The sequence below is a fragment of the Anastrepha obliqua genome, chromosome 1 (assembly GCF_027943255.1).
Source record: "Anastrepha obliqua isolate idAnaObli1 chromosome 1, idAnaObli1_1.0, whole genome shotgun sequence".
Lineage (NCBI taxonomy): Eukaryota > Metazoa > Arthropoda > Insecta > Diptera > Tephritidae > Anastrepha > Anastrepha obliqua.
Genome location: NC_072892.1, coordinates 142,283,959 through 142,307,436, shown reverse-complemented (window position 1 = coordinate 142,307,436; position 23,478 = coordinate 142,283,959). Strand labels below are relative to the sequence as shown.

Below are 23,478 nucleotides of genomic sequence, written 5' to 3'. Positions count from 1 at the left end.
ATTGGTTAAACTTTCTTGAAGTTCTCCCATTATTTCCAATTTATTAACAAATATTTTTTTTAATTTTATATCAATTTACATTTCTAATATTTAATCTTATACTAATTTTTTCTTTTCTAAAATCAATTAAATTATTATCCTGATCAACTATATAAATAGTTATATTTCTAATAGTATTTGTATTTACTGGATAGTATATTAAATTTCTAGGTATTTCATTTATTTTTTCACCAGGTTTATCATTAATAAAAAATTCATGAATAATATTTGTTTGTTTATTATTTTCATAACTACCTCCTACAATATTACATTTTATTCTAATAGAATTAACATTCATAATATTTACTGGTAAATCAGATGATACTAATGTATTAGGTTGAATAATTTGTTCACTAAATCCTAGTAATGAAGCTATGGAATTTTTTTGTGTAAAATCAATAATATAATCACTTTTAATTTCAACTTTTAATGTTGTCATATTTGGTTTAATAGTAATACCCTTTATTTTCTCTTTTATAAAATTGTTTATATCATTTATTTCATATGAACCAATTGGGAATGTAATTATTTTGTTAGCATTGATTGTTGTAGGTAAATTATCTTGTGAATCATTTCCTTCGAAAATATGTTTGACGAAGTCAAACGGTTTCGACTCCGTTGAAACTTGTTCACTTTGTGAACCAATGACAGAGTCAACATAATGTAAAATATTATTTTTTAATTTTTCAGATATATTCGGTATAGAATTATAAGTAGAAAAATTAAGCAAACACATTTCAAAATCATGTTTATTATCTAAAACTATTGGTTCATCAAAATTACATGAAATTATTGAAGTATTTCCATCTAATGATATAGTCGGCATTATTTAATTAAGTAAAAATTTTAAACATAGATGACCACAAATTATTTCATTTATTTCTTGATCAATATTATTATTAAAAATTACAGTATTTTCATTAGTTTTGAAATATTTCTCTATTAATATTGGTAATTTATTTATAGCAAAGGAATCATAGTAAAAAATATGATTATTATATTTTTTATATGCTACCCAGTGTGTACCATTACCATTATTATTATCTAAATTTATTATTCCACATTCTATATCTTTTATCTTTTTTGGTAATCTATCTTTCATGAATACACCTCTAAAATTTGCTATATTAAATTTTCTAGCATATTTTTTTAAATCATAATTACTTAATGGTTTAATTGGAATTAATTCAAAATCAAATTTTTTTTAAGTAACATACCATTACCAGATTTTTTAAGTAACATACCATTACCAGATTTTATATTTTTTTCTTCTAATGCTTTATTATGACGTATTTTTTCTTCTAATAATTTATCGTTAGTTTTTTTATCATTATATGCTCTATATAATGTTGTTCCTGCAGTAACTGCAGCTCCTATTGCTGGAATAAGTGGTAATAGTGCTGGTAAAAATCCTCCAATTTTTTCATTATTAAAACTTTGTAACTGAGACATAGATAATTTTAATATAAAAATTTTAAAAGTAGTTTTATTATTATCCAAATGTTTACTTTGTAAACCTGTTTGACTTTGTGAAACATATTCACTCTGTGAACCGTTTCCTTCGGAAACGTGTTTTTTTATAGAATTAATTTGTTTTCTAGTTAATGGTAAATATGTTTCATTCATTACACTTTCTTTAGTTCTTAGTAATTGAATTGGTTCTAATTTTATAGTAATATCTGTTTTATTTTTCATAGCATCATAAACTTGTTTTTGTTGATCTTCATTTAGTGATATTGGATATTTAATATATCGTCCACATTTTGGAATAAAATTAATTTCATCTTTATTCTCATTTTTATTATCTATCAATTCTTCAGTTGATGAATTGTGAGTTGTCAAACCCATACCCATTTTTCTTTTAAATTTCATAGCATTAGTAGTTAAATATGCATTTACTTTTTCTGATAAACTAGCATCTTTTGCTAAGACTCTTGACCATGCTTTATCTTCTAAAATTTTATCAGCTTCATGTCTTTTCTTTATATCATTACTTTTAGAATATGCAATATCGTGTTCTTTAGCTGCTTCATCTAATTTATTAATTGGATGTATATCTTTTTCAAGTTTTAATTCAAGATTAGTACCAGGTCCTAAATAATTATATCCTGGAGAATGTAACTCAAATGGAAGATTATTTATAAGATTATTTATAATACCGTTACCATAATATCGTACCATTTATTATAATAGAAAATGTGATGTATTTATTTATTTATTTGGATAATTATTATATTTATTATATTTACCAAATTTTTAGAAATTTTCAGTAATAATTTCAGCTTTATAATTATATCCACCTTTTTTTCTATCTTTCTTTCTTTCTTGGTTTGAATCATTTTCAAATGTTCCCAATTGTTCTTGTTGATTTTCATTTATTCGCAATTGTTCTTGTTTATTCTCTTGTTTATTAGTTTTACGTATAGTATTCATACCAATGTTTTTTAGTCCAATATTTAGTGTATTAGGGGAAATATGTTTTTGTTTACAAAAATCAGTTTTAGTTATCTTGAGAGCAAGTGCAGATTTTAAATACTCATATGCATAATTTTCAGCTCTAAATTGATTTAATTCATTCATATTTTTTGGTATATTTACACCAACTTTTGCATTTTTCAAACTAGATATATGTTGTTTTACAATACTTAAATTAGATTGTTTTTTTAGAGGTGGTTGTGATGGTATATAATATTGTGCTGGTGATATCATTTTCTTTGAATTCATTTTTAATTTATTTTATAATTTATATATATAAATTTTTTTTGAATATTTTTTATTATTATAAATAATAAATTTATTTTTGTAAACCATTAAAATTGTCAAAATGTCAAATATTCATACCATTACAACTATTCAAAAAAATGAACCTCCTGTATTGAAATTAAGACTTAATAATATGAAAACAATTAATAGGGAAGAAATTAATAAACAAATTGAAGAAACTAAACTTTTTTTACGTAATAATCCTAAATTTATACAAAATAGATCTGCATTTGTTAAACGTTTAAATATTGCTGCTAATGATCCTAATGATGAATGGCATAATCATGCACGAATTATTAGAAAAACTAATAATAATATATTGGAATATAATAATTGTATTGCAGTTGAAGCGAGTAGAGAAATAGTACATGAACTTATAAATGAAAAAATGATATTAGAATTTGCACAAACAGTTTCCTCTGATCTAATAAATCAATTAGTAGAAGAAAAGAATCAATTAGTAGTAGAAAACAATCAAATGGAAAATATAATTGAAAATTTAGCAGATGGAAATACAATGATGACTGAAGAAAATTATGAAAAAATACGTAATAAAGCTAAAGAATTAATAAAATGTAAAAATGAAATGCCAACTATAAAAAAGAAAAGTAGACAATTAACTGATGATGAATTTTTCAATTTGATATATAAAAAATAAAAAATAAAAAAAATATCTTAATAAATACAAATAATAATTCTGAATAAAAATTATAAAAATGCATGTGAAAATAATACCACTCGAAAATAATAGTAAATCTGATCTTTATTGGGAGGGTAATATATATGCCAACAATTCAAATAGTATAACAAAAATTGTAATAATAACAACACTTATAATAGTCATCATTGCTATTATTTATATTAGTATGTTATCTTATAATGAAATTAATAATTTAAAGTCGTTAATAAAATTATCAAATACAGAATGTACTACCAAATTAGCATCTAAACTTGATGAAAATAATATCAAACTAAGCGATTTTAGTGGAGAAAATTTAACGAATATGAATGAAGTAAAAGAATTATTATATAATATTATGTCATTAATTCAAAAAATGGAAAAAAATTTTTATTTAAATGAATAATTGTAAAAACAATTTTGATAAAAATAATCAATTATCAAAAATAGATTTTATTATTTCAAATGGAATAGATAAAATAATGCAAAATGAATACATTTCAATGGTACTAATTATTATTCTATTAATAATGTTTTTTTATAATTTGATAAGACAATTAAATACAAGACTACAATTATTTTAAACATAGGTTTCGAGCACATATTAGTAAATTTTTAATAATATTTTTTAGTTAAATAAATGAAAGAAGAAAAAGGTATTGAATCTTATGACTTTTATGAACATTTGCCATCTAATTCTACACTATTAAACGAATATGGAAGACCAATAGAAATAAATATTAATAATCAAGACATTAAAACGTTACCATCAAAAAGTTTACTTAATATTAGAGGTCAAATTATTGCTAAAGATAAAGATGGTAAAATATTAGATAAACTTAATCCTGATAAAATAAATTTTGTGAATAATGGTATAATAAATCTGTTTAGTAAAATTACATATTTTATTAATTCAGTTGAAATTGATAAAATTGAAAATCCTGGAATAACAACAACAATTAAAGGCTTAGCATCATTTTCTAATGATTTACCATTAAATAATGCTGGTTGGCAAATTGTAAATAAAGGTAGTGTTTGTAATAAGAAAGGTTATTTTTCTGTTAGCATTCCATTATGTATATTAATTGGGTTTTTTGATGATTACAAAAATTTCATTTTTAGAATTAATCAAAAATTAGAATTAATAAGATCAAATGATGATACAAATTGTTTAATTATTGATAGTAGTTTAAGTGATCATACTTTTTCTATTGATATTAATCAAATTATATGGAGAATGCCTCATGTTAAATTTTCAGTTGAAGTTGATCATGAAATTAATAAAAAAATTTCAAATAATACAAACTTTCAAATGTATTTTAGAAATTGGAGATACTATTGTACTACTGCAATTCCAGCTGTAAAGACTTATACCTGGAATATAACATCATCTAGTGCTAAACCTAGATATTTTCTTATTGCATTTCAAACATTAAAAAATCAGAATAATTATAAAGACAATAGTAAATTTGACCATTGTAATTTAGAAAATGTTGTAGTTAAATTAAATACAAATAGATATCCAAACTATGATATGCAACTATCTATTAATCAAAATAAATTTGATACATTATATAATATGTTTCTAGATTTTAAAAATTCATATTATGGTTCTAGTATAAATAATTTACCAATAGTTAATTATGATACATTTTTAAAAGAATATCCAATAATATGCATTGATACATCTAAACAGAATGAGGTAATTAAAGAGGCTGCTATTGATATTAAAATTGAATTTAAATGGACAGAAGATTTTCCATCAAATACAGTCGTTCACTGTTTAATTATTAGTGATGATAGTTATTCATATAATCCACTAACAAATCAAGTAATGCATGTTTGACTTGTTTTTTTAAATTTTTATAAAATTAAAATTAACTAAAAATTAATTGAAATAAATATGTAATTAATTATATTAATAGATTAAAAAAATTTATCTAAAATTCTAAATTATGGATGGTCATTTAAAAGTTACTAAATTAGATAATAAAATTAAATTAACTATTCAAAATTTTGATACTCATAAACCAATAAAAAGATTAAATGAAATATTTCCGAATATTATTAGAGCAATTATTTGTGGACCAAGTAATTGCGGAAAAACAAATGTATTATTAAATATATTATCAAAGATTTATTATTCTGATATAATAATTTGTTCAAAAACTTGCTATCAAGAAAAATATAAATTTTTAGAAGATATGATAATTCAATTCAATAAATTGTGTGTTAAAAATGATTTGGAATCTAAAGATATAAAATGTTTATCAATTCAATCTCTACCAACACCTGAAAATATTAAACCATATTCTGTAATAATATTTGATGATATATCTACAGAACAGCAAGATAATATTGCCAATTATTTTGCTTATGGTAGACACAATAACATTTCTTGTTTTTATTTATGTCAAACATATTCAAAAATACCTAAACAATTGATAAGAGATAATGCAAACTATATAATTATATTTAAACAAGACAAGACTAATCTGAAGCACATATTTAATGACCATTGTAATGATATTGATTATGATATTTTAAAAAATATGTGTATTCAATGTTGGAAAGAACAGTTTGGATTTTTAGTAATAGACAAAGAACAAGAAACAAATGATGGTAGATATAAAAAAATGTTTGAATTTTTCTTTACAGTATAAAAAAATGTTTGAATTTTTGTTTAAATAAGATTTTTATTTTTTATTATATCCAGTTATTTTGGAAATCTTTATATTTTTCATTTTTTTCATCAAAAACTATATCTAATATTTTTCTATATTTATATAATCCATCAATGGTTATATCTAAATTTTGCAATTTTTGGTATTGTGTTACCAAAAAGCCTATATAGCGTAATTTACAAGCATAGCTTTCGCTTATTTTAAATTTTTTATATATATCTTTCATAGTTATATATTTACATTTTACACCAATTTTTTTATAACCTTTTTCTAATTGCAATTTTCTTGCATATTCTTCTAAAATTAATCCTATTGTACAATTTATATAAAAAGTATTTTTCTTATTTTGTAATAATAATTTATTAATTTTATATAATTTTGTAATATTATCATCAATACTATCTTTTTGTAAATTTTGTATAAATTCATTATCAATTTTAAAATCTAAACCAATTGGTTTAGATTGGTTTACACGTTTTGATTCCAATAATTCTTTTAAATCGATGAAATCAAATTCTCTTTTATCTTTCTTATAATTTTTTTTATCTTTTTTATCCATAAACATATTATCCAAAAAATTTTTATATTTTTCATTTTTTAATTTTAGGCCAATGCCTTCAAATATATATTTTTCTTTTAGTTGATTAAAAGAAGAAATATGTTTTTCTATACAAAAACCGGTGAAGGTTTCAAGATCTTTAAAAAATTTTTCCCCTTCTTCATCAAATCCATCCTTGCTTTCATCGAAATCCATACTTTCTTTTGAAACAAATAAATTAATAAAAACTTAAAAAATTACAAAAAAAAAAAAACACTTACCAGCCATAGTTATAAAATCTTTTTGTTTTGTTTTTTTTTGCGTCCACCCTCTTCTAACGCTAAATACATACTGCACTTGTAACCATGTTTGACTTTGTCAAACGGTTTCGACAGAGTCGAAACATGTGTTGATGTATAAAAGCTTAATTGAATATTCTAGACCAAATATTATGCTTATCTTGCAATTTGTGAACATATTCAACAGTATTTCATTTTTTGGTTTGTGCTTATGCTTATTCTATTTATAGATTGTGAGCAATGCTGATCTTATCAGCATTGCTTGCTTTGCATACTACTCAGCTGTAATTACATTACTTCAGAATATGATGGTTAGATGAGTTGGTTAAGCAGTTGGAATTATAACAATAATTTTGTTGCAAGTTCGAATCTGACTAAAAGACTCTTGTTTTGAGGAGTTCGTCGTTTTTTTTGAAAGGTACTTTAAAAAATAAATGTATCCTTTTTTGTTTTTTTTTTTTTTGAATAGATTACTATAATATTTTGTAATCAATATTTTAACATTTTTTCACTTAATAGACATCGACCCAACTTTCAAAAAATAGATATATTTATATTATTTTAATCAATATTTTGTATTATTTGAGATCGACCCAACTTTCAAAAAATAGATATATTTATTTTAATCAATATTTTGTATTATTTGAGATCGACCCAACTTTCAAAAAATAGATATATTTATTTTAATCAATATTTTGTATTATTTGAGATCGACCCAACTTTCAAAAAATAGATATATTTATTTTAATCAATATTTTGTATTATTTGAGTCGTAGTTAATATTTAGGGTGGACTACAGTTTGTAGTCCACCCCTATATTATAGTTACTCGTAGTTAATATTTTTGAGGTACTCGTAGTTAATATTTTAACATTTTTTCACTTAATATACATCGACCCAACTCGAAAAATCAGCTAAAATGTTAAAAAATCAACTAAAATGTTAAAAAATCAACTAAAATGTTAAAAAATCAACTAAAATGTTAAAAAATGTGACATTTTTTCAATTTTTAACTCAAAATTTTGATATTGTGCTGGATTCTGAAAAAATGTCAAAATTCTTAACACGAAATTTTGGGCATTTTTTCAATTTTTAACTGAAAATTTTGATATTGCGTTGGATCCGGGGATATACATACTACTAATACTAAATCTTAAAGCACAGTGCAAAGAGAACATAATATGTGTACAAATTTGTAGATCAATAAATTTAAAAGATTTCTCAGAAAAAATTCTGGAAAAGCCATAAGCTTTATCAAAAATGGTACATGCACTACAAAGGGTTAATTCGGATGTTTACACTTTTTTAACTTTTTTCACCCAAAGCACATTTTACATGGTAGAAGTAACAACCCCATCGATTTCCTCTCATACCTGGCTATTATTTAAAAAATGTCACGGCGCCCCAATAAGAACAGTTCAACGTGGACTATGCAGAGATGTTGACGATAGTTTGAAATGCGCTAAAGTTATAAATAACTCCTACATACATAGATTTTCGAAGAACAGGGTACAACACAAATCGAAACAGGTTTTCAACATTGAATGATGTAGAATCTTATGGGTTAGAAAACTTTGGAGGCTATCTTGTATTGAAATTAAAAGTTTCAGGATTAGGTGAAAGAACCGACAAAGAACAGCAAATATGTTACTCCTAGATTAACCACTTAAAGGTCCCTTCGCACACGGCGAGTTCTAGGTCCGATAGTCGTGGTAGGTGCGCATTAATATTCTGCTACTATGAATATATTTCAAGAAATACTTACACAAAACATAAAATATTTTTCCATAAAATGTTGGCCTATAGTTTGGTCTTCTCTCGACGTATGTGCATATGGGCACAGTGATGATTTTGGCAATGATGGCCCCCAAAAACGGAGTTGAAGCGAAAATGCCCGACTTGTAGATTAAAGAATAAAAAATACATACATGAATTTTAGAGATTTTACGAAATATTTGTACAAACCTACTTGTGATATTGAGAAACCCAGAGCCTCTTTTAAGAATCGCGGGAGCATCATTGTCAGCACAATTATGCCATAGCTGTGGAAAACGTGCGTCAATATGAATGCATATACCGGCGCAGATGTTAGAATTTTCTTGCAGGGAATATGGGTTGACTGAAAAAAAAAATACATTTTAAAAAATGTAGATATTAACATATTTGCAAATCGTATATTTTTATATTTCAATATAACCTCAAAATTTAAATTGAGTACAGGGATCTAAAGGGGGGGCGGGGGGGGGGGGGTGGGGGGGGGGTTGTAGGGTTTAGCGCTAAAAAAAACACTTTTTTATTAATTTTTTACAGAATTATGGCTTAAGATACTTTAATAAAATCAGTTGCATGTTATTGTACATCTTTTCAATAAGTTTTTAAAAAATATTAATAATAAAATATTGACAAATAAGCCCATGACAGAGTTTTTTTGGAGATATGTTTTTCGAGAGGTGCTCTGCGGTGCCAATCGGCATTCGTCGTAGAATCATCTGAAACTAAAAAAGTCAAATTTTTCAGTTAAAGTATGACGTAATGCTCCCCCCTACATTAACAAAATTTTTTTTTTTTCATTTTTGTAGTTTTGATGGCAAAAAAAGGTAAAACGAGCATTTTTGGCGAAAAATTTCGCCATATTTGTAAGTGAAAAACAACCTTAAAAAAAAAAAATAAAAAAAAAAACAGTGTAGGGGGGAGGTATTTTTGATTTAGAAAACGTGTGCCAAATTTTAAAAGAATCGGTTGAATAGTTTCGGAGTTGTGATTGGCACCGACTTTTAAGAATTAGTTTCGGGAAAAACGCGTTTGAAAAAATGACTCTGAGAAATTATCGATGCTCCGCATTCGAGGTAGAGTGCCTACAAAGGCTATAACTTTGAGAGTTCTGCTCCGATCCACTTAAAATTTTGACACAACATTCTTGAAATGATTTACTATAAGATGAGTGAGGAAAAAAAATTTCGATTTTGTGACTCTACCCCCCCCTTAAATCAATCATCCAAAACTTTGAGAACATAACACTTTGGTAACAGAGTATGTATGTGTCCAACATTTAGAGGTCATTTTACTGGTCGATCGAATAAAAATGTCGACATAGACACGTCAAAAGCCTTTCTATTTGCAAAAGTGCTGAGTAATGGGTCCAATTAATATGTAACCATGAATAAGGGACGACCAGATGAGAGGCACTTTTTCCAATAGGGGGTTTTTCACGGATCACGCGTGAATATTGTTAAACTAAATACATCATTTTTGTTCAGTATTCATTGACATTTCATCATGGAAAGACTTACACCTTACACCTTTGAGAAAAGTTTTCAACGTGGCTCAGGCCAACTTATGGTGTACATTACCGTTCAGCGATGATACCCATTTTTGGCTTAATGGCTACGTCAATAAGCAAAATTGCCGCGTTTGGGCTGAAGTGTAACCCGTAGCCATTTATGGACATCCATTATATCCACTAAAAACAACCGTTTGGTGCCGCCTACTGGTTAGAGGAATCATCGGCCAAATTTTTTCAGAGACGAGGCTGGCACCAATGTAACAGTGAATTGCGAACGCTATCGCGCCATGATAAACCACTTTTTGATGTCGTAAAGTGAAGCCCGTGATCTCCACAACGACACGGCGCTGGTTCCAACAAGAAGGCGCTACTAGCCATACATCCCGTGAAACAATGGATTTATTGCGTCGTCGTTTCGGTGAGCAATTTATCTTTTGTCTCGGACCAGTGGATTGGCCACCAAGATCGTGTGAAATCACTCCTATGGACTTTTATGGGCAAGGCTACGCAAAGTCTAAAAGCTTTGTGGATAAAGCAGCTTCGATTGAGGCATTGAAAGCCAACATTACTAAAGTTATTCACGAGATACCGACTGAAGTCCTTCAGCGAGTCATTCAAAATCGGTATTTACGGATGGTCGAATTACGACGCTATTTTGGTCAATATTTTAAAGGGGTTATATTTAAAAAATACCATAAATAATTAAGATTGCCCAATGAATTTGAATTCATGCTGTTTTATTTAAAGTCCGATACCTCTAAATTGATCACCCTTTATATAGTCATCACTTATTCCAAAATATTTTTGAAAATCTCATCAAAAAAGTGAACTTCCATGTGTGAATGGGTACCGGGTATATATGCACTACTTGAATAAATAGTCTCAAGGACTAAAAGCTATCGAATTGGCAAATTTTTTACGGTACGGCAAGGCTTTGCGAAACAAAAACTGAACAAAGGCTGGAGTTCTTTTTAAAGTGCTCCTTTCAAGAATTTTTGATTTTAAAATGAAATTAAAGATTGGCAACCATCCACAATTTTTCCTTTCTGGTATCAGAGAGGGGTTTTGTTGAAGTGGTTGAATATTTTTACTGAAATAATCCCAATTAGCGACCAGCATCGTTTTACCACCACTATTCTCGTGTGATGATGTCTTGTTTTTTGTTTTTGTTTTCTAAGTCAGATCCATTTTGTGAGATCCAAGTATAGCAGTAAATTTTTTATCTCGATGTCTGAGATCTCATTAATTTGCTGTAAGAAAGGCTTACCGAAAGAGCGAAGTCGAGCTCTAGCTAGCCCTGGATATTCACATAAGTAATGGAAAAGACTTTCCTTCACCCCTTCCGCTTGACAGTTTCTGCAGATGGGATTGAAAGGGAGGTTGAGTCTGGCTGCATGACCTGTAAGGGTTGCAGTTATGCGTGAAATGTTTGGTCGAGAACATCCTAAAAGGTGATTCGTCCTTAGGATTTTGAACGACGGCCATGTGTTTTTTGTTGTAATACATTTAGTTAGTTGCTTCCATCTCATTTCGGCTAAAGATAGGATCAGATAGTGTAAAGCAATGGGTGCTTTTATTGTGTTAAGTGGGATGTCTAATGCCGTACCTTTTCTTGCTAGCTCATCCGCATCATTATCCCGTATGTGGCTATGACCGGGAACCCATATCAGAGTAATTTCAAGCCAATGACTAAGCAATTTTAGTTCCTCTCTTCACTGAAAGACTAGTTTGGATGAAATGGATTGGAGTCTAAGGCCTTGATAGCTGCTTGACTGTCTGAAAAGATAGGTATTCTTGCATCAACTTCCTTGTAGAGTTTTAGTGATTTGCATTCTTCTCTGATCGCTATTAGTTCTGCCTGCAACACGCTGGCATAGTCAGGAAGTCAAATTGACTGAGATAGGTTGAGCGGCTCCGAATGGAAGCCAGTTCCCACACCACAGTTCATCTTAGAACCGTCAGTGTCTATTTCAATAACGTATCTTCCAATCATCTTCCTTTTGCCCCATTCGGCTCTCGGTGTGAAACGTAACGTAAAGTCTTTCTTGAAGTTAAGGTCGGGGACTGTGTAGTCTGATTTGTTTTTGAGCAGAGAGGCTCCCTGTAGGAGGATCTTGCTGTGACCGTACGATCTTGTTATCCAGCTTCCTATGTCTCTGAGTCTCACCGCGCTTCAAGTAGCGATTGCTTTTATATGTAAGTCTAACGGTAATAGATGAGTTAGTACATTGAGCGCTTCAGTAGGACTGGTGCTAAGCGCTCCTGTAGTTAAGATACACGCTGTTCTTTGTATCTTTTTCAGCTCGGTTTGGTTGTATTTCTTTTCTATTGCCGGCCACCAGACTAGTGCCGCACGTGTTAGTACAGTCAAGACATTCATACATTCTGTCAAAAAAGAACCGGGAATTGTTCAATAAAATGCAAAATAATTGTTGAATCATCAAAATTTATTTAGTTGCCTTCAAAATAGGCTCCATTCGAAGCAATACTCATATGTTCAGTAATCAAAGCACCCTTTAAACGCGTTCGAAGAGATCTTCTTCAGCTCTTTCAGCGAATTCTCCTTAATGGCCTCTATCGACACAAAGCGGCGTCCGCGGAGTGGTAATTTAAGTTTTGGGAAAAGGAAAAAGTCACAGCGAGCTAAATCCGGTGAATACGATGGTAGTTCGATGATATTTGTCGAGTTTTTGGTCAAAAAAGTGTTCACTATATGAGCCTTGTGAGACGGTGCGTTATCATTGTGTATGATACATGAGCTTTCTTTCCATAAATTGGGCCATTTCCAACGCACATTCTCTTCAAAATAATATTCTTTATTTACCGTAGAGCCATTTGGAATGAATTCCAAGTGCACAACCCCATGATAATCAATGAAAGCGAGTAGCATGACTTTCACTTTTGACGTGCTTTTTTGGGTTTCGGTTCATGTGGATAGCGCCATTCAGCCGCCTATTGACTGGTTTGCATGCCGAACTCATATACCCACGTCTCATCATTTGTTATGATGCGCTGGATAAACGTTGGGTCCAAATTCACTTGCTCAAGCATGTCTTCAGCTACCTTCTTCCGATGAATTTTTGAAAGAAATTCAACTCTCTTGAAACGAGTCAAGCAGCCAGGCGTCTCATACCCAATTGATGGTGTAAAATGTTGCGAATTGATTGGTGAAACACGCTAAGGTCATGAGCTACCTCCCTCAAACTCAAATGATGGTTTTTCAGCACCATTTCCTTGACTTTGTCTTCGTTTTAATCCGTTGAAGAAGTTGATGGGCGACCAGATGGGGGCAAATCTTTAAAGATTTGTCGGCCCTCTGCAAAAGCCTTATACCAATCGTAGAACCGTGTTTTTGATAGAGCACACCCGCCATAGGCTGCAACATTTTAAATGATTCAGCACACGAAATCCCATTCAGAACACAAAATTTAAGACAAATTCTTTATTCGATATTTTTATCCATAGTGAAAATCGCAGAGCATACCAGCGGTTGACTGATATAATTAAATGCCAAAAACAAGCTAATTGACTGATCATGCCCAAACTCAGCGACACTACAGAGGACAGTTGTACCAACATTCCAGAAAAAAAATTTAGACATACAAATGTGTGTTATGCGCACTTTTTAAATGAACAGTCCCCGATATTTTTTTGACAGAATGCAAATATGATTGTGGGATTATGGCCGCTGAAGCATACGTGAAAGCAGACTTTAAATAGATTCAGAACGCTGAGTTTTATAGTGCAACGAAGAGAGAAGGAGTCCCAAAGGCCTTTAAGCAAAAAATGTTGGTACGAACTGGTATGAAAATCACGGGGTAAATATTGATCAAAAATATATAAAATAAAAAATAAAATATATATAAATATTGGGTGGGTTGTGGTCCTTGTTAAATATTGTTAAAAGAAAATAGCTTAACAAAAAAAAAAAAAATTAAAAATTAGCAGCAGTTTAAAATTAATTGGCAGAGAGCGACAGATACCGTAGCAAAAACTAATGCCCATCGCCTAATGAGAGAAGTCAAAACTGAGTGGCGCCATTTTGTTTACAACAAAGATAACTGATATGAGTTTCTTGTTTTACATATTGTAGTATGCTTAAAAAAGAAGAAAATGAAATAAAAATTGTTTTGTTAGCTTATATAAATTTGATGTTACAACGATTTTCGCCCGACCAGTATTTTTCGTGTTTATACTTTAATTCATCAGGGCAGTATGAGTCGCAATTTCCACAGGCCTCAGTGGTAAGATCTACACTTTCTGATTCTTATCGACACGTATAGGAGTAAATTTTAATTTAACACTTTTTTATAACTAAGGTACGTTTCATATTCATAAGACAATCCCTAATTTTTCAAAGTACTTTAATTTATAGATTTCAGAGGAAACAAAAGTTGTCTGTTTCATCACAGAATTTAGAACTTTTTTTAATACATAATGAAAATTTTTAGCCAAAAACGTATTTCCAGGCGTTTCAAAAGGATAAGACACTGTTTAATTAAGGGGGGAGATACATGTAAATGCTTAAATTTTCCTTGATGTTTGTGATTTATTTTTTTTATTAAAGAGTCATTATATTTTTTTAAAAATTGGCATGTATTTTGTTTAAATATTAAAATAATACAAAAAAAAATGTTTTGATTATAATAATTTAAAATGGCGGGTATACGTGAAATTCTTCCTTTGAAGGTCGGAGCGAGGCTTTTTAATCGGCGGGCATTCTAGCATCGTTTCTAGTGATCTGAAAACCAAAAAACAAACATTTTTGTGTTTATTAATGTCATAATTTGTCGGTGAACCTAAAAAAATTAAAAAAAATTAAAAATTCACGAAATACAATGCTTAAAAAAAATAAAATGAATTTTGGCCCTAATTTTTCATGTTGTTTTGCTCTAAAAAAATTATTTTCTCAAAAAATTTTTGGAAACTTGTAGGTTCACATAGAAACTAATATCATTAGAAAGATGTGTGCAAAATTTCAGGAAGATCGGTCAATAACTTTTTGAGTTATCGTGTCCGCCGATTTAAAAAATGTAGTTTTGAGAAAAAGGCATTAAAGTTTAAGTGCATGAAAATTCAATGATTATAGTGGCTTACTGACTAATCAGCAATTCCAGCGCCATATAACAATCCTTCTGAAGCTTCGTACAACTCATTTTGTTCAATTAGTTGCTGTTGATGTGCTTGACGAGATTCTTTAGAGGCTAATGAGCTGCGGCGATTTTCTCGGGTCACTCTCTGTTCGTCCATTTTTTTGGCGTATGAGTTACATTGCCGGCCTACTATTATATCTGAGCAATTCATTATTTGTAGTATTGATGTGTATCCTTCATTGAATAATCCAGCAGCAATGTACGAGACCATTTCAATGATTTTTGACCCCGAATGTAGGTGTTTTGGAGCGAGACGCCAAACGGTAGAGTTGAAACTCTCATTTGCATTTTGCGTATGACCACCCAAACATCTTTTAAGCAAGTCATCTCGCGATAAATCTAAAAATATTGGCTCTACATGCTTCTGGATATCTGGATGTAGTGGTGCAGGATGTTTAAAATCTTCTTTCGAAGCTTGGGCTTTTTGCCATTTGCACCAGCTGTCGGGACCAGGTGGACAGTACTCATGTTTTGGTTCGTAATCCGTAGAGCACATATGATAGTAGGTGGCCATTACAGCCTTTTTCATATCCTCGAGGTTGTTTACATTCCTACGAATAGCAAGCCCGTAGTATACTGATAATTTATTGATGAGAGCTTGCGTCAACTTGCCTTTTCCTCCGAGTTTATAATCTTTCGTAACTTTTCGGAGGCGAGTACCCATCCTCTTTTGCACGTGGCCAATACACTCACTTTTTACTACCGGAAAATCGTCGCCATATGGATTTACATCGAGAATTCCTTTAAATGTCTTTGAATCTCCATCTCCTATGTAATTGCCGTACTTCACGCCAAAAAGTTTTTCCGATCTCACAAACATTTCTTTGATCGATTCGACTTCCATTGCCCCCGCAGAACCTTGGTGATTCTCTTGACAGTCTGGCTGGTGTTCTTCATACCATTCATTATGTTCTGCAGTACCTTCTCTATTTTTCCATAATGTACACCCTAAACAATAGCTAGATTTCACTATTAGATCAATAACCTTACCACTGTAGTACCCAATGAGCGTTGTTACACCGTATAAAGATTTGAAGCCACGTTTTTTCCATGAGCCATCCCCTGATACTTTTAAATCTGTAGCTGGCCTGCCATGTTTTCCATTTTCTACTTTTTCTTCCTCTACAGCTTTTTTACAGCACGATTCAAATACGGATTGTGAGGCGTTATGTAAATGCACAACAATGTTATTATATGCAGTTTCATTCAAGCCGTCACACATGTCCATAAAATTACAAAAGATATTAATCCCCTCTCTGGCGACGCCCAAAAGACGCATGACAAATACAATCCTACGGTTAATTTCAAATCCATTATTAATAAATGGCCCTGAGTTGATATCTCTACGACCGCAACGACATAATAAAACAATTTTAAAACCCAATCCGCGATTGCCAGCTTCCTCAAATTTCACTGTCTGATTACACTCGCGACACACAACAAGTTCTGATAACGCAGTAAACACCGTAAAAAACTCAATAAACTTATAACAATGCGTATTGTTGTAATGAATACCCTCACTAGTAGAACTAGATAATTTTCTGGCACTAGCACTCGATTGATCGGCTTCAGCACGTTTAGAATACTGATTTCCCTGAAATTTACGTTTTGACGGGCGTCGTGACCGCTTTGATGAATCTTTATCTCCTTTAGGATACGAATTCATTTTTATATTTATTTGATTTCAAAATCGTTACGTACAGGATGAGGTCCAAAATTTGACTGAACAAAACTAACAGAAACACAGAATCTCTAAGAGCAACACGGGTTTTGGCCGGAACTAATATACGCTTCAGCAGCTTCGAAAATGTCTAATGCTTGGAATTTGTTAATGAAAGTATTTTGAAACATTTGCCTAGTCACATTTTTACCAATAGAAAGGTTAAAAGGAAACGGAATTTAAGAGACAGGTAAAAGAGTCGGCCGCTGAAGTATAACCCTCCCAGCGCTCGAAGGCAAAGAATAGAGTTGTCACGGTTTATGCTCTATAATATGAGAAATACTGAAAATTATGTTCTAAAAATTTGGTAACATATTCTGAAAGGTCTATACTAACATATTATGGGGAAAAAAAAATTTTTTTTTTTTCAACATTTTACATGTATCTCCCCCCTTAAAGTGGTCGTTTAACAAAAATACTTTTTCGATTTTTTCTTTCTGTCGTCTAGAATGTTTTAATATTCTATGGAAGCAACATTTGCTTTAGCGACGCAAAATAACCTTTTTTTGATCGATTCTGCTAACTTTTTAAGTAAATTTACATCTAGAGAAGCCCATTCTGACTTAATGGCCGCTTTAAGCTCGTTGGTATTGTCAAATTAGCGATTGTTGGCGTAAACTCTTCTGCCTAATATACCCCCAATTGTTTTCTATTGGGTTTAGATCCGAAGAACACGGAGGTCAGTCTATAGTTTCTACGGAACAATCGGTCAAATACAGCCTTGTTTCCTTGCTTACGTGAATTCGGGTGTTGTCTTGCTGAAAAACGATGGGCACTTCCCGATTATTCTGAATAAATGGAAGGAGACTATTTTCCAAAACATTTTTATAGTCCCCACTATTCATTCGCTATGATGCAAACTATGTATTAAGATTTGCTTTCGATGTAAATGCACACCAAACCACAACAGAACCTCCACCGAATTTGCGTTCGGGTTCATCAAGGTTCCATTTTTTTCATCCGAAAATACAACCCTTTTCAAAAATAATACGAAATTGGGCAACATTAAAAATATTCCAAATAATATCTTACTGTGTCCCAGCTGGTGTCTAGGTGTTTTTCTGCAAACTGAAGATGCGCCAGCTTGTGTCGTGGCAAAAAGATGGTGTCTTTTTCTTATTTTTGTTAATTTGAAATGATTGCACCTCTCTAATGTGCGCCAAACTGTTGTTTTTGAAACCTTATTTATTATTTTATTTTTATTTAACAGCAGCTAAGTTGGCGCAAGACTTAGTCGAGTTAGAAGCTTTTCTTATGATTGCTCGCTGTTCTCGACTTGATAGTGAACATTTTCTTCCAACGGGCTTTAAAATGTTGCAATTCTCAGGACTCCGTGAAAAATTCCGGATAACACAACGACTTTTGCCTGTTTTTGACGTGATAACGTCTTATAATTCCATTTAACAGGCTGCACGCACGAAAAAATGTGTCGTTACCTTGCTCATTAGTGTTACCTTGCTCATATGTAGTTACCTTGCTCATTAGTGTTACCTTGCTCTTTAGTGTTACCTTGCTCACTAGTGTTACCTTGCTCTTTAGTGTTACCTTGCTCATTAGTGTTACCTTGCTCTTTAGTGTTACCTTGCTCTTTAGTGTTACCTTGCTCATTAGTGTTACCTTGCTCTTTAGTGTTACCTTGCTCTTTAGTGTTACCTTGCTCATATGTAGTTACCTTGCTCATTGCATTGAATGAACTGCAAGCGAAAGCACGGAACGAACGACAAAGCAAACAAAGCAAACGAACGGCAACGTTCGACATCTTGCTCTCTCCTACTTAAGTGAGCGTATATATGTATGTATATGCGCATATGTACGTATATAAATTCACGTATTTGTATTTGCATATGCCTTCTTATTGATTATTATTAATTTGATTCATTTGAAGAATTTAAAATAAAACCAAGTTTGTTAATAATACCTGTTGTTTTAATGTTATTATTATTAATTTTTGTATTATATATGAAGGAAAAAATGTATGGTATATTAATATTTACCATATACCTTATAAGATATGTTGTCTATACTAATATTATAAAGAGGAAAACTTTGTTTGTTTGTAATGAAGAGGCTCAAAACTACTGGACCGATTTTAAAAATTCTTTCACCATTCGAAAGCTACATCCTCCACGAGTAACATGGATTATATTTTATTTTGGAAATAGGGCTCGAGATATAGGTCAAAACGTGGACCCGGGTAACCTTCGGATGTGTATGTACAATATGGGTATCAAATGGAAGCTGTTGGTGAATGCTTTAGTCCAGAGTATTTCCATCCGCTCCGTGACTAGGGTCTCGAGATAGAGACCAAGACGTGGACCCTAGAATGTTTTTGTACAATATGGATATCAAATGAAAGCTGTTGATAAGTGCTTTAATACGGGGTAATTTTCATACCTATTGATGACTAGGGTCTCGAAATATATGCCAAAACGTGGACCCTCCGTGTCTTTGAACCGAATTAAACCAAACTTACACACATTGTTAAGTAGGTATTGAAGATGATTTCCGTATAGTTTGAATACCTATTGGTAGATAGGGTCTCAAGATATAGGTCAAAACGTGGACCCGGGTAACCTTCGGACGTGTATGTACAATATGGGTATCAAATGAAAGCTGTTGGTGAATGCTTTAGTACAGAGTATTTTTCATGCCGCTCCGTGACTGGGGTCTCGAGATATAGGTCAAAACGTGGACCCGGGTAACCTTTGGTTGTGTATGTACAATATGGGTATCAAATGAAAGCTGTTGATAAGTGCTTTAATACGGGGTAATTTGTTATGTTATGTTATGTTATGTAATGTTATGTTATGTTATGTTATGTTATGTTATGTTATTTTATGTTATGTTATGTTATGTTATGTTATATTATGTTATGTTATGTTATGTTGTGTTATGTTATGTTATGTTATGTTATGTTATGTTATGTTATGTTATGTTATGTTATGTTATGTTATGTTATGTTATGTTATGTTATGTTATGTTATGTTATGTTATGTTATGTTATGTTATGTTATGTTATGTTATGTTATGTTATGTTATGTTATGTTATGTTATGTTATGTTATGTTATGTTATGTTATGTTATGTTATGTTATGTTATGTTATGTTATGTTATGTTATGTTATGTTATGTTATGTTATGTTATGTTATGTTATGTTATGTTATGTTATGTTATGTTATGTTATGTTATGTTATGTTATGTTATGTTATGTTATGTTATGTTATGTTATGTTATGTTATGTTATGTTATGTTATGTTATGTTATGTTATGTTATGTTATGTTATGTTATGTTATGTTATGTTATGTTATGTTATGTTATGTTATGTTATGTTATGTTATGTTATGTTATGTTATGTTATGTTATGTTATGTTAAAGTATATTATGTTATGTTAATGTTAACTCATTCTCTATGTGTTATGTTATGTTATGTTATGTTATGTTATGTTATGTTATGTTATGTTATGTTATGTTATGTTATGTTATGTTATGTTATGTTATGTTACGTTATGTTATGTTATGTTATGTTATGTTATGTTATGTTATGTTATGTTATGTTATGTTATGTTATGTTATGTTATGTTATGTTATGTTATGTTATGTTATGTTATGTTATGTTATGTTATGTTATGTTATGTTATGTTATGTTATGTTATGTTATGTTATGTTATGTTATGTTATGTTATGTTATGTTATGTTATGTTATGTTATGTTATGTTATGTTATGTTATGTTATGTTATGTTATGTTATGTTATGTTATGTTATGTTATGTTATGTTATGTTATGTTATGTTATGTTATGTTATGTTATGTTATGTTATGTTATGTTATGTTATGTTATGTTATGTTAATGTTAACTCATTCTCTATATCCATATAAAATATCTATCAAACAAATAAAATTAAAATTTTCTTTTGAAAAATGCAACCATTCAATCAGTATTTTCTTATGACGTTATCACGTTAAACTATCGTCAGTAAACCGACTTTACAGACAACCTCTTTTTTTTTGCAATTAATTTGATTGACAAGCCTGAATCCTTGTTGGCCAAAATTTCTCCACGCTCCTCTTCTAATAATATTGAACCCCTCTATAATTAAAGCCATCCAACATAACAATCAGCACCCTCTATCTCTTCAGAAACTTATTTTCGACTAGTGTCCTATCATTATGAAACGCCGAAAAGACTAGCAAAAGTGCAGCTTCTTGGAAAAGATAGAGAAATAGAGTGAGCTTTCGTACCAGAAACAATTGATGTCTATAACTGTTAAAAGTCGCCAAATAAAAGCTACTCCGGCAAGTAAAAGTGAGCTTATGGTAGTTCAAAAATTGTATACCAAAGGTGTCTTATGGTTATGAAACGCATCTTATTCCGCTTATATTACAAACTAACTGGTACTAAACTTTGATGGCGTTGAAAAAGACCGATCACAATCTCAGAAGCGAGATAACTAAAAAAGATTTGTATTTCCTTTGCATCTATTAATTTCCTAGTTGCTGAATGCTCAGATTGCGATTTACTTATAAGAGATTGCCATCTCCCCGGTTTTCTTGTGTGGAGGAAACCTACTAGACGTATGGTTTTAGACCAAATTAAATTCAGGACGTGCCGGAGAGAACTCATCGGCCATTTTCTTTTGCCAAAACAGTCTCTAGTATTGGAAATATATTTATTAAGGTTGCGTGGTCTGAGGCTTGGTACTATTGTACCAATCAAATAGTAATTTTCTATTTTTTTTTCTTAAGTATTTAATCATCTTACAGCAACAGAAAAATGTGTTATCTGTTATGGCACCGCACACACAGAGCAGAGCACACATTTTAGTAAATTTTTTGTTGATTTGTTTGAATTGTTTTGCATAACTTACGTTTGTTTTCTCCTGGTTTGCCTTCCTCAAATAGTCATGTTCTTCCGCTGATAACCGGGGATGCTCCTCCAATGTGTTATAAACCAACCATTGACAGCTAATTCCGAATCCCATGGACGCGCAACCAACTATGTAAAAAGTCAATTCCCAATTGTAACGGCAAAGTAACGCAGACAATGGAAAAGCTATGAGAACGCCGATCGAGTAACCGCCATAGGCAATCGATAATAAAGCGGTGCGCTCCCTTTGATGCGCCCATGTGGAAAAAAGTTGGTAAAGTGCTGGATTTCCGAAACCCTAAATCAAAGTATTTGTTTAATGATAGAATATTATTCAAAAATTAAAAAAAGATTATAAAGTATTCGATATCAATGGCTGGAACTTTTTCCAGTTTTTCACATAACTTTTGAAAGATTTGTTCTCATGTAAAAAAGTGTAGTGCCCCCTGAAAACTTAAGAAAAAATGCTGAACATGTCCACTTCACCGGTTTTTGTGAAGCAATGAACCCGTTAAAATATGTACGAGGTGTGTTCAGAAATAAGGTGAATTTTCATTTTTCTCAAAAAATATTTATTTATTTGTCAATTTCTATTTTATTTCCTTCAATGAAGCACCCCTCAGATAAAAGACACTTGTGCCAGCGTTTTTCGCAATCCTCGAAGCAGTTCTGAATTGCGCTTTTTGGCATGTCCTTGAGCTCTCTCAGCGATTCGATTTTTATCTCCACAATCGGCGCAAACCGCCATCCTTTCGTGGGTCTCTCCAATCGTGGGGACAGGAAAAAGTCGCAGGGTGCCAAATCTAGTGAATACGGTGGCTGAGGCAAGATGACGGTGTTGTTTTTGGCCAAACAATCCCTCACAAGCAAAGATGCAGAAGCCATAAACTTTTTTTCCACAATTCCGGGCGTTTTTTTTTGTGTTGCTTCACGCAAATGGCGCATAGTTTCGGTTAGGTTGGAATGGTTGTCCAAGGAATGGGTACACTTGAACGAAGATAAACGGATTCGTCATTTGTGATGCCATTGTGAAGTGGGTAAGGTGAAAGAGAAAACCGATGCGAGAAGGCGGGGAGAAGTGGTGGTGGGATGGTTACGAGGATGGGTTTTGTGAGTATGTGGATTATGAACGATGACTGCGCTGCGTTTGCGTCAACCGCTTTGTGCTGCTGATGAAATTGATCAGATTTTTAATGTCAACACCAGCTATATCAGCAGGCGTAGCACAGGAGAAAGAGCCAAGATACCTAGATCTTAACTCCGCCAGAGCAGGGCAGCTAAGAAGAAAGTGCTGAGCTGATTCCACCTCATCCTCCATACATCCGACGCAAAAAGGACTCGAGGTAATTACAAGTCTCACAGCATGCATTCCTCGCGCATAATGTCCTGTGAGAAAAACCACTAGATTGGAGAGCTGATATTTTGTCAGCCTCAGAAGCTCGCCCGAGCGCCTTCA

At 31.2% G+C, this 23,478-nt stretch overlaps 1 protein-coding gene across 1 annotated transcript in view; it reads right to left on the bottom strand.

The window, feature by feature from the left end:
• The window catches only part of LOC129236354 (sialin), a 46,772-nt gene that overhangs the window by 13,432 nt on the left and 9,862 nt on the right, over positions 1–23,478 (bottom strand). The window contains exons 3-5 of the mRNA XM_054870696.1: positions 22,024–22,320; positions 8,971–9,120; positions 8,767–8,899 (exon numbers count right to left, since the gene is read on the bottom strand). Coding sequence (XP_054726671.1) covers positions 8,767–8,899; positions 8,971–9,120; positions 22,024–22,320 — 580 coding nt within the window. The remainder of the gene's footprint in view (positions 1–8,766; positions 8,900–8,970; positions 9,121–22,023; positions 22,321–23,478) is intronic.